A 12,822-nucleotide genomic window follows, 5' to 3' on the forward strand; every position below is an offset into this window, starting at 1 on the left:
TTCTGTTTTTATTATTTTGGTTTATGTCATATATTCTTGCATTTATCTGGGATCAAAATTTGTCAGATTTTACAGACCTAGAAACATTACATTTAGGGATCTGTTTTTATAGTCTTTGGTAACTGTGTTTTGAATTTTAAAACTGTGGCTTTTCCCCATTATGTTTCCAATAGCGATAATTCATCTTAATATGAATGTACTTCCTGTAAAAGCAGAATCTTTAAAATGTGAAATGTTTCCTTAAAATGTGAAATGCATTTGGGAGTTAGGGATGGATGTAGTGATTTTAAGATTTGTGGGCTTTCCCCCTTGCTAGCCTAGCTCTTTTTAATAGTGTTGCTTATTGATAGATTTTTTTTCTCTCTCTTTTTTTTGCCATAAAAGGCACATCTGTTGATGCTGTTACAGCTTCTCAATTTGGCCATGTGCAATTTTTTTCATACATTCTAAATATATTCACTGTGTAAATCTTCCTTGTACCACCAATATTTCACTGATTAAATACTTAAAAAAAAAAAAAAGAAAAAATGATTGTTCAGTCAGTTCCCTATGAATCTATAATGGTAACTAGACAACCAAAAGGATGAGTTTTAGTTCCTGTTCTACCGTGTGGATGGGTCTGTTGCAATGAAACAGATGTTCTCATACTGTTCTGGAGAGGTACAGAGGTAGAACAGGATTAATTTGGGGTCCACAAAATGTGTGGGGATTACTGGAGAAAACATAGTGTTACATTTGTGTTGATTCCAGCTGAAAAGTCAGCAGTATTTCTGCGCTCATGCCATAGTGAGAACAGAGCACAAAAGTACATCATCTAAAGTTCATATGCCATATTTCAGCTGATTTATTAGTTCTAAGACACTTGTGTTAGAACATTATTTTTGTACTTTTTTTTCCTGTAAATAGTGTCCACGCAAGGCAATATACTGGATGCGTATAATAGGGCTTTAAGAGTAACGCTATTCTGAGCAAATTTCATGAACTAATTATGGTAGAACACTGTGGTCTGAGAAATAATGTTCTTTAATTGTGTCTTCTCTTTTGGCTCCAGGAAGAGGAATGGTGTCATACCATGCACACAATAGCCCAGTCAAGTTTCTTGTAACAGCTACATCTATAAACAAAAAGAACAGAAACAAACTGAGAAACAGCCTCCCTCCTGGCTCAGAACCTAGGGACGATGACCAAAGGAACGTTGTGCACAGCGAACGGCCGGGCTCTTCCCTCAGTAACACCCAGGACACTGCAGTTTGGCTGGGGGATTCTGCAGGCTCCATTGCACAGAGAAGTGACTTGTCATCATCCTCTGGATCCCTGACTTTGTCTCATGGATCAGGTTCCCTAGAACACAGACCAGAGGACAGTAACATTTATGAGCTTCTGAAAGATCAAAATATCTCCTTTAAAAGTAAAAGACAGAAATCTAAGAAAATGAAAGCAAGTTCAGTATTAGTAATTTCTGGTGGCCAAGGACACAGAAGAGTGAACAAGAAGACCAAGCAGCAACGACAAGATGAACTAGTGTCTTCAGTGATGGTCTGGCAAATCCCACTATTAAATATCTAACTGAACTAAATCCAAGATTGTTTTTGCTGTTAAAAAAAAAAAAGTGATATCCTTCTGTGGCTAATGCCAGCTTAGAACCCAAGCAGATAGGCTTTATATACCTGGGAGCAATTTCACTAGGCTTGGATCATAGGATCAAGGGTGCAAGACAGTCTTCACATACTTAGAACATTCTGCAGTGGTAGAGTATTGGAAAATGTTTAGCTATTGGTGCTGTCTTTGATACTCAGAAAAAAAAAGGAATATTAGGGACTTTAAAATGGTTTTAGAATCTCTTACCTTATTTATACTCACATTTATAAATATCTTAATTATGTTCTATAGCACTTAGGGAAGGCAAGGAAGACATGCCATGTCTCACGCTGGTTTCTGCCTGCATAAATCAGTTGTTCCTACTTTTTCCAAAGTGACATATTGCATGGAAGAGTAGATTTTAATAAATTAACAAATATTTTAAAATAATAAGTAGTCTAATGTGAGCTAGTACTAATTTGGCAAGAATTATAATAGTCTAAAACTTCATTCCACATACCAGAGTTTGGTTGGAACAAAACTGGCTAAATTAATTAATCAGTATTTTTTTATTTCAACATAGAACATAGATTTTTTTTAATACTAATTTCTAATGCTCAGTGTTATTAGAAATTTTGCAGTACAAAAAGCACATTAATTTTCTTGGTAGGTGTGATGTGTATGCAACTTGGTTTTGTTATGTAGAAAGTTGCAAGGATACAATGGCTTTGGGCAAATAGAAAATACAGATCCAGGACAGCTGTGCATTGTAGTGCTGCTAACATCCTCCCTCTGCAACTCAATATCAAAGCTAAAAATGGATTGTAACCTTTTTAAGGAAGCATGCACATCCAGTAAATTAATAATGAAGTTATTAATTAAGTCATTTATTGGGAAGATATATATACTAATATAGGAATATCTATAGGAAGTACTATCTATAGGTAATCACTACAAGTCCTAAATTAGCTGAGTTGTGCTGTGTCCCCAGGCAAGCATCTATCAAATACTGTCACAGTGCAACAGCAACAGCAGAGATATGGTCATACCTGAGTCTTTTCTCCCTGTCTCAGCAAAGCACAGGCCTGTAAATGGGAACTGGGAAAGTGGGGTGCACAGCTTCATTCCCTCAGAAGGGCAAGTTGTCACTTTGGTACTGTTAAAAGGATGAATTCTAAGTAGGGACCTGATCAACGTTTTATTTGTTAATCGATGTATTTCCAAAAGAAACTTTGAATTTGTGATTTGTACTGAAATTGCCTGTTGCACTGATCTCTGCACATGTGAAATACAAGACAAAGGCTTCAGCTCATAAAGACATTGCCAGAAATGGTGACGAGACACATCCTTCAATCTGTTTAATGCAGGTAACTTATTGAATAGAGTTGCTGGGAACATTCTTTTTCCTCATCAGTAGACTGAAATACAGAGAAATAAGAATGATTAAGTTTCAGTTTTGTGAAGAACTCTAATACTGTCCATCATTTCAGTAAAATGCCATCTGAAGTAGAACATTGGTCAGATGTATCGTTGACTAGAATCGAATAAAACTTCTGGCTACTTTGGTACCATTATTATCCCAGTAAGAGGGTGATTTGCCCTGAAATTGTTTTTGCCACTTCTAATTCAAATCCTTGATTCCACTATGTTTTGTTTCAATCTGCCTGTTTTAAATCACTCTCACCCATAAGGGCAGTGTTTCCCAGCATGTGCCATTTCAAGGCAAACAGTACTGGAGACTGAGGTATTTTTGTTGGATATAGTAGTAGGGTTGGGGTTTTTAAAATAATGCTGAAATTTATTTTCTTAATTTTGCAACAGATCTGTGTATGTGTAAAATTTTCAGTCTTTTCTGCTTTAAAAGGCAAACCTCTATCAAGGTGACCTTAAAACTGGCTGAGCAAGTTTGACAGAGCACTGGACTAACATCAGGTCTTCCCTGATGCCGGACACCGGTGAGGGGGACAGAGGGAATGCTGGTGAAGACAGTCTTTGCCTGCAAAGTGGCACCAAAATAGGCATTTCACAATCAGGTATGCATCCTGATTTCAGAGGCTTTGCCCACATCCTCCATTCAGCCATAATAGCATGGATTTCAATGAGTCACAAAGGATACTTGTTATAGATGGGATTGTAGACTTAGGATCTTCATTACTGTTTTGTGCTTTTCTTCCATGTCTTTCGCTATGTGTCTTGCAACTTCAGTTGGGTATTGTCAGTGTTGGCATAGGCTTAGTGTTGGCTTGAGTCCTGGTAGGGTTAAAAAAAAGGAAAAAAGCAGAGTGCCTCTAAGCCAGGCAGCTGGCAACATTTTCCCAAACTTTTCTTCATCTCATCCCTGACCTACTGCTTAGGCTCCCCTGGCTTGAGAGATCAAGGCCAGTTTCATTTTCTATACTCTTCCATAGCTATGGCCCTGGGAGCTGCTCTTTGCCCACTGTGTGGAAGTACTACATTGTACAGTTTAATGTATGTATGCTGAAAAGCAAGTTAAGAGATTCTTCTGTTTATAAAGCATAAATAATCTAGTATCCCTTGGCTACGCTGCAGCAAAAGGACCACAGGCTTTACTTCACATGCTCCTTGGGCATGGTATTCCACATCCCTGCCTTCAGGACTGGAGAACCACATCTAGATGGATCTTGATCACCAGGAGCAGTAAGTAGAGTCCACCACACACTCAACTGGAAATCCATGCATTACAGGATCCTTTAGAGTATCTTGAGAGTTGTAAAGAGACATTTATCCTGTCAGTTGAAATATAATTTTCTTCAGTTCTATCAATAGAACAAAGTACAAATATGCTCAAAGTACGTTGGAGTTTTGCCAGTGACTTCTGTAAGAAAATGGGTCCCCCATTCAATTCCTCTATTTTGAAAATACCTATCTATTTATCTTTCTAAGGTGTAAAGCAAAAGAGAAGCTGTATGTCTGTCTATAAAAGTACATATTGTCATAAACTTGATTTTAGTAACTAACAGAGCGCAAGGGGCAATGTTCCTTTTTGACATGCAACTTTCTGGTATTACCTTACTATAAAAACAGGCAGAAACCAAAGTTTCTCTTACAGCTGACAAATAGTCCTTATAGCTGTTGTAGACTGTGCTGCTCAGAGGTTGGATTTTGCTTTCTGATACTGCTTTTCTAGATTAACAGAAGTTACGAAAATAATAGGAAAAAGGGGAGCAAATGTAACCACTACAATATATTCTATATATGTTTTCTAACACATAGTAGTGTCTTTTGTAACATGAGCCATAAAACTTGTGTATTTATGTTCAAAGTATAAATTGAGAAAAATGTTGAATAAAAAATATGGTAAAAATTAACTTCAGAAGAACTTCTTGGGTTGTCATTTTAACTAGAAGGTTAGAATTTGGGTCATGTGTTAATGAATAATATATATATTAATGTACTTATGCAAGAGAAAATAGGGTATGTGATTAGGATGACAAAGATGATTTTTTTTTAGTTTTATACTTCTACAATTTAAACACCAGCAAATGCAGTTTCTGAAAATTATGCAGTCATTTATTATAAGGTTTGATTACTGTATCAATGGACCCAAATAGTGTCTAAGCAGTAGAATTTCTACTATGCTGTGTGGAGTAAGCATCAGCACTTGGGCAGCATGCATGCTGCATAAAAATGAGAAGCATTAATTTTGAAAATGAGTATTGCACAGCCAAAGCTTTAAGAGAGGAAATAAATTTTCAGTTGCTAACAGGCAATTCTTTCTAATTAATCTGCCCTAAAGGATACATACATAATCCCATGATTGTGTTTAAATATGGAGACTTGTATTTATCAGGCTCAGCAATAGCCTTTTCAAGTGTACCTGTGCTAGAATAAACAAACAAGAGGATTTACTGAGAATTCCTTGGTTGCTAGGAAAGCCTGCCTTTTTGCTCCTGGCTGTATACCACATCTCTTTAATACATGGTTCTGAAAAACATCAAATCATATGAGCACAGGATACCTGCGCACACCTGGAGACAGATTCTTTCCCAATGGAAATTTACAGTTCATTATTTATGGTGACCATCTGAGGGCTAAAATTGCTTACTGCTTCTTTGAGAGAGGCCTGAATATTGGGAAGGGTTTCCTGAACTGTGGTTCAGTGCTTAAATTTCACTGCTCCTCTCTCTTCTGTCCTATTTAATTTTCTAACTGCATATAGACAAATTGGTTTTGTAAAATGCATTTGCAGGTGAATATCAGTCATTTGAAAGGTGCAGCTGTAATTGAGGGTTCTGCATGAGCTAGTCTGTATTGCAGTGAGTATGGCATGGAGCTGATAACAGTATTTTTAGATTGCTTTACATAGCTTCATAGTAATAATACTTCATATAATAATAGTCCTGTTAAGAAGGCAGATTAGTATCTGTAGCTAGGAAGAAAATAAGTTGAAAAGCGTTTGCCTGACTTGAAGCCATATGATGAGTCTCTAAAAGCACACAGATTAAAGCCATTGCTGCTCTCTAAGCCCATGGTTAGTCCTTTAAACAATCTCCTCCTTGCAGGTGTCCTGCATATGTGGTGGTGGAAAATGTCGGTGTGAGTAAACTGGCCAGGACCAGGGCGGCAGCGGGAGTGCTGAGCTGTGATCACAGGTGGTAGTTGGCTGGCTGGGGTTGAGCCTGGCCTGGGCTGCTCCCATCAGACTGCACTGGCAAAGCCACTTACCTGCTACACTTTAGGAACTGATTAACTATGTTGATGCAAATTGTGTGGTGCCATTTGCAGAATAGGTTTTCTGCCTCTAGTGTTTTGATACTGATGCACCCATCCATAAAACCTTCTTTCTGTGGGATGGTTGCCTGTAAGTCTGGAACTTGAGAGCTGTCAGGAGATAGAAATACCTACTAGCATAGACTTGACATGTACCATACAGGTACCAAGCTGGTATGGAGTGTCACTGTTAATCTAGGATGGTTCATCAGCTGTTTGCACCATGCCACAGCTCAAAATTCTGGTCTACTTCCTATACCTTTTAAGATTTAGGGGCTTTATAGATGTATGTAGAATCTGCATCCTGTTTCCTCACAAATGCAGAGCATGCACACTGCCACATCTAGCTGCTATTCAATTTGAGAATTCTAGCTTGAGATTTTTCAGAATTAGTTGCTGCTGCCTTGCAATTGTGCTTATTTGATTAATAGCATTTTCTTTAAAGACGTGCCCAGCTACCAAATTGCCAGAAATGCTTTTTTCCTCCTAAAACAAGAGTCAACAAAGCAACACTGAAACAGCTTCAGATGAAAGGATCAGAAAATTTCCTAGCAAATGAAGATTTACTGAGTAACTCCATTTGAAATGCAACAATGCCGATATATGACCAACAGCGCTTCAAGTGCTTTGGCCAAGCTCCATAAACCACACTATAAAGCAGTTAGTCTTTCACAGCATGACCTTCAAAGGTGTTCAAAGGGATTTTTTTCCTCCAGCAAAACAGGCCTTGACAGCAGAACTGCAAGTTCTACTGTTGTACATATTGTTATACTCCAGTGATAATCACAGTTATCATTAGTGTGTGTCCAAACCTACAAGACGAGCCAGAACACCTAGGATTAAAATGACACACCTTGGGGGAGATGAAATCATTGTAAGAATTTACTGGAAATACAATTTCAGGAGTATTTTGACATCAAAAGGTTCAGCTGAGCCTCCAGCAGAGTTTTCTCAAAGCACTGAAGTACCTGATTTCCACTGAAACCTCTGTATCTTAAATGGCCAAATGCAGAGAACAAGAATGGCTTTAAATTCAAAAAACTTAACTACAGAGCTACAGAAGTTTCATTTTTCCTTTCTCCTATTCAACATTGGAGAGAAACTCTGTGGCTTTCAACTTGAGCATCAGGATCACCTTTAATGTGGGTACAAAAACTGCATTCGCTCATGCCTTCCAAATCAAATTGCTTAAATTGTTTCCTGTGGGCTTTTCTGGTTTGCTCTATCTGTGTGCATTTCAAGTTGCAGAACATGCCCCAGACTACACTTACTAAATGCTTTTCAGCGTTCCCTTTCTAAAGAGATTTTTTTTTCTGTAGAGTTGGATAGCACAGACTGCATGCTTTAATAAGGAGGATTAACCCCAAGATCTGTCAGAGCAACCACTCTTCTGCAATGTTGCTCAGAGCAGCCTGTGATGCTTTTAATCCTGCTCACAAGCACTGACAGCATCAGTTAACTTAAGCTGCATCTGCATTGCTGACCTGCAGGGCACTGCAGAGTTACAGACACACCGTGAGGGTGAGGCTGTATCGGGTGGGATCCCTGTGCCTGTCCTGCCCTGCCTCTCAGGGGAGCACAGCTGGTTACAGCCTATGCCAATACATGACAACATTCCATGTGGCATCTGGGGAGAAATGTACAGATAATGAGGTATTTTGCTCACAGGTAGAGGTGTTTTGCTCTACACATGTAGATGAGACAGGTGATGTGAATGATCTGTGGCCGATTATGGCTGAGAAATGACTGGGTAAATTCAGCAATGTAAAGAGCAAGAGTAAGCTTTAATTTTTTTTTTCCAAATTCTTTTGAGTTTTATTTTTAGCAAATTAGGGGATGATGTGCACATTTTCTCAGTTGTTCATCTAAGTAAATGTTGTGTATTCCCCATCTTTTAACCTTATCAGATGTTTTCAACCTCATTAAAAGCTGCCCCACCTATTCAGAACACTCTTTTGGGTGGCAGAAGTCTGTTTAATAAGGTCTTTTTTTTTTTTTTAATGCTGGTTGCTTTTTCTTAAATTAAAAACAATATTCATTTGTCTCTGGAGCACAGAAATATGCAAACCAACATTGAAGAAATCTTTATGATTTATTTTTCCTTACACCTCTAAGGCTCTATCTGCTGCAAGCTGATAACCCTCATGATGCAAACAGTGCTTTTGTCCCAATTCTAATATCTGGGTGTATTGCAGGGATGTGTGAAAAATAATACAGGCAGATCAGCTTGGCCCTGCATCAGATGTATACAACATATCATGTGTAACATGTATACAGCATGTATAGGTTTTGTATTCCAAATATAAAAAATGTATTTTAGGTATCTTTGCTCAGTAGAAATACAATAACTATTTGGTCTGTTCCAGCAATAGCATCAAACCAATCCTTGAGTCTGTTGTATTACAACACCAAGAAGCATTTCAGCTGTTAAACACAGGATGAGCAAAAGAAGTCAGGTTTTCTTTTCTCTTTGTTTTGTTTTGGTTTTACATGTTGGCTTCTAGCCTGGGCACTGTAGAGAACATAGACATTAGCTACATTAGCTACTACCATTAAGTATCTGACACTCCAGTAATCTATTCACAGAAGGAATTCCAGCAAGTTTAACTATTATCTGTTCCAGAATTTTGATGCTGGAACATTTATTTTTTCAATACATCCTTGTGCCAATCCAAATCACAAAAGAAAAAAACCAAAAAAACCAAAACAAAACAAAAATAGACCCCAAAAGTCAACAAAACAACCAATCCAGATAGCTAAAAATAGCTTACCAACAGCTTTTCATGTGCAAAGGCACTGGTGGCAAGTCTGTGCAGACATACCAGTCCTGCCTAGTGTGCTGGACACGTGCCCACAATGTGATGGACTCTGAGCAAAAGCTGCAAAGCCTGCCTAATTAGCTGGACCATATGCAGTCCCATGCTGCCATGGGTGCACTACCTGCAGGATTCTTTCTTGCAGAAGCTAGCCTGCATAAGCTGTGAGCTACACTCTGAGTCTGTTATCTAGGAAGGCTTAACGTTTCTTGATTCAGAGGATGAGGAGTGAATATTTCATCTGGATAAAATAATTATTTGGTTAAATTATTTCTAACCTCCTCAAATGAGAAGTTCTGCCAAGAATCAACCACCTGAGACTGGGATGATTAATTTTTGATGTGACCTGCTGGCTAATTTTGGCTGAGGAGCTGTGCATTTGCTCCAGCTGCCATGATAGCCCAATCCTGAAAGACGGCCTATGAGCTGGGAATGACAGCAATGCGGCTGCTGATGCAGAAAATAAATATATTACCTGGTCCTGCAAGAGCATGGCCCTGATAATCTCTGAGCATATGTGTTCTGGATCAGGATGCTGTTTGGTGACCCTGTCATGAGAAAGGCATTCAGCACTATTGCCTATTTCTGCACTGGAGGCATTGCAGCTTTATGCCTCCTAGAAGGAACACTTTGTTTTGCCTGATACAGATTAAAGAGGTGTGTGAGACAAAAATACCTTCCCGTTACTATTTCTTCATTTGGATTTTTTTTCTTTTTAACCAGAGAAACACTTGATAAAATTCTTTTGTTCCAAACTGTATTTCCTTTTAATTGCTGAGCACCACTGCTGGTATGTGAGAGACACAGAGCATGGGCTGCATGTCCAGAAGGAAGTCTGCTGTATGTGACTGGGCAGGGGCGACCTGAAGTTTCTGGGGCCGAGCACAGCAAATGCTTTCCTTCCTGCCTCTGCTCAGCACTCTCCTGTTGTTGCCCCAGGCTAACTGCCCCTTGCAGAACGCAGGCTCTCAGCAAGTCCTGATAGCCAGTAGCAGCATTACAATAATCCATCAGTCCCCTTGAATATTTGTTGCATCAGCTGGGCTACAGAAATGCATTTCAGGCACCAAACTACATATCATGTGAGCTGTGTGATACCTGATTTCTTTAGGACAAGGTCTTTTCTACGCTGGGACAATGATTCATCTCATGTACTTCAGGCATTTAAAAATTGTCTACAGCTGTACCAGTCTGACTTTACAGCTAATGGAGAAAAATAAGAAATACTAAAGGATGATTCACCTCATCCTAAGATAAGATGTCAAAAATAGGTGAGCAAAATTGCCCTTCAGACATAGTTATTCCTGTACATCAATTATAAATGGAGCCTCAGGAACTCAGGTTAAGTAGGGAAATCAAGCGACTAAAACTGCGATGATTTCCACAATGTGTGTCCCAGTTTTTTCATCACCTCCAGTTCTGTGAGAAACTGTGAGGCCAATTGATGAGCAGCCTTATTCTCCAGGCAAGTGTCCTTGCCTATGATCCACAGAGCAGCAGTATTTTGCAAAAGTTATGCTAAGAGGTCAGTGACTCCTTTAGATTTGTTTTCACTAATGGGTTTAATGACAAATGAGCATGGAGAACTGTGAAGAAACTTGGTGGGAAGAAAGTAGACTGAGTTACAAAGTTAGGGAATTGCCACCCAAAGCTGAACTTTCATAAAGGTCATTTTACCTGATCTGCTTCTGGCAATGTTCAGTGAGAGCAGAGGATGAAGTCTGCAACAGCAAAGTGCTACCTGACTTCTCAGGCTAGGATTTCCATGGAATTGGGTTTTGTATAGGTCTTCTGCTGGCTCCATGCACAGGGGCAAGTATGGCTCACAAAAGCACAATATGCTACTTCCTACCCACCGCAGGTTTTCAAATTGTCTCCACAAACTATAACTCAGACATCTCTGTGTACACTCATACTGGAATGTGATGTGGCAATTAAACCTGAAGAGAAGCTAAGAAAATCCAGTAGTGGTTAAAATTCTTATGTATTCAGAAAGCATGAGTCAGAATGATATTATCTCAGATATTATACTGCTGCCACAGTCACATAACTCTCATCAGTATGAACAGAAGTCAGGCACCTTAAAGAGCGACAATACTCCACAGAGAAATAGAACAGAGCTTAAAAGTGAAAATAATTTTCCATAGCTGTATCAGTTGTCTAATTTTAGTGTCATCTTGAATTATATAGTATTTAAAGTAGCATGAAACAGCAAGAATATTAATTCCTGATGTCAGAGAGAAGAGTTCTTTCTGGCAGGTTGTAATGGATCTGCTGTATCACATGGAAATTTCTTCCAGCTAGCCAGGAATAAAACCATGTACAAAGCTTACATTCTAACCTTGTAATAGAACCAAATCGGGGTGACAAATTCACAGTTATGCTAAAGCCACATGTTGTGGTTACTGTCTCTTCTAAGACCCTGCTAACACTTTATGATTGTTGCTTGTCCATTTTATAGCTTCCAGAAGAGCGCTACCTCTCTCAGTCGAGATGAGACACGACCTCTGCTTGAACACCAGCCTGCTGGTTAAGAGCTGCTCTGAAGTCACAGCACAATGTGAGTGAAGCCAAGGGTTTCAAGTGGTTGCAGTTATCCAGCACTGCATGCAAGTACTTTAGTTTATTAAGTGCTAAGTCAACACATAAGAGTTTTTAGCACAACTGATGTCAAAAAGGAGAAGCAATGGGACAAAATGAAGGAGAAGACACCCAACCACACTTAGCCATCACAGCCATGATGATGGAAGAACATACAGCTGCAATGGCCACACTGCCAGCACAGAAGCAATTAATTGTCAGGTTAATTTGAGACAGGAGATGGTAGCAGCTTTTCAAGTCTGCTCAGGAGTATCTCCCAAGGCCAGGAGCCACTCACTGGGCACTGCAGGGGAACCAGTCTGACAGGTCCCTGGAGACCGTGGAGAGGGAAAAAGAGCAAACCTGCGCATGAATAGTGTTTTGAGACAGCAGTGTCATAGTTAAACTATATGCTACAAAGACAATACGATATATCCCAGCACCAGAAATGGGTCAGGGATTAGGGCCGCACGTCTGCCGTCTTGGCAGAAATCAAACTGCAGCCTGCCCTGGGACTTGAGCTGGGTTAGGTACCACTGCCTGTGTCGGGAGCAGACCCAGAGTACAAATAACACAATGTGAAATGGCTTTTAAGAAACTGAAAAGCGGGTCTAATTCAGGGAATCCTGACGAGGGTCTCAGCTTTGAAGCGCAGGAGAGAATGGGACCTGCGCCGGCAGCCACCTGAACACCCCGGAGGCTCGGCGCGGGCAGCGGGCGGGCGGTGCCGGGTCCCGCGGGGCTCCAGCCGGGGCGCTGCGGCTCCTGCGGCAAAGCCCCCGGCCCTGCCTCACGCAGGGGAGCGGCGCCGCCGCCCCGCTTACCCCCGGCACGGCTCCCCGGCCCCGCCCGGAGCTGAGGGAGGGAGGGAGGACCCGGCGCTCCCCGCCCGGCGCCACACGGGGGGAGTTTCCCCTCAGCGCGGGCAGGTGGGGCCGCTCCGCCGCCCGCCCCACCTCAGCGCCGTGGGGCAGCGCGGGCAGCTCCCGGTTCGGCCGCTGCCCCTCGCCGGCAGCCGCCGCCAGCAGCAACAGGTCCGTGCCCGCTCCTCCCTCCGCCTGCCAGGCGAACAAAGGGGCCGAGCGCGGCCCCGCGCCAGCCCGGCCCCTGCGGTTCA

The 12,822-nt window shown here is 40.9% G+C and overlaps 1 protein-coding gene across 5 annotated transcripts in view; it reads left to right on the forward strand.

Moving 5' to 3' along the window:
• ARHGEF10 (Rho guanine nucleotide exchange factor 10) overlaps positions 1–4,918 on the forward strand; it is a 110,927-nt gene extending 106,009 nt beyond the window's left edge. For all 5 annotated transcript variants that reach the window (XM_059467876.1, XM_059467872.1, XM_059467873.1 and 2 more), the window contains one exon: positions 1,052–4,918. In XM_059467876.1, coding sequence (XP_059323859.1) covers positions 1,052–1,566 — 515 coding nt within the window. In that variant the 3' untranslated portion in view covers positions 1,567–4,918. The remainder of the gene's footprint in view (positions 1–1,051) is intronic.
• The last annotated feature ends 7,904 nt before the right edge of the window (positions 4,919–12,822 follow it).

This window comes from Ammospiza nelsoni, chromosome 3, assembly GCF_027579445.1.
Source record: "Ammospiza nelsoni isolate bAmmNel1 chromosome 3, bAmmNel1.pri, whole genome shotgun sequence".
Lineage (NCBI taxonomy): Eukaryota > Metazoa > Chordata > Aves > Passeriformes > Passerellidae > Ammospiza > Ammospiza nelsoni.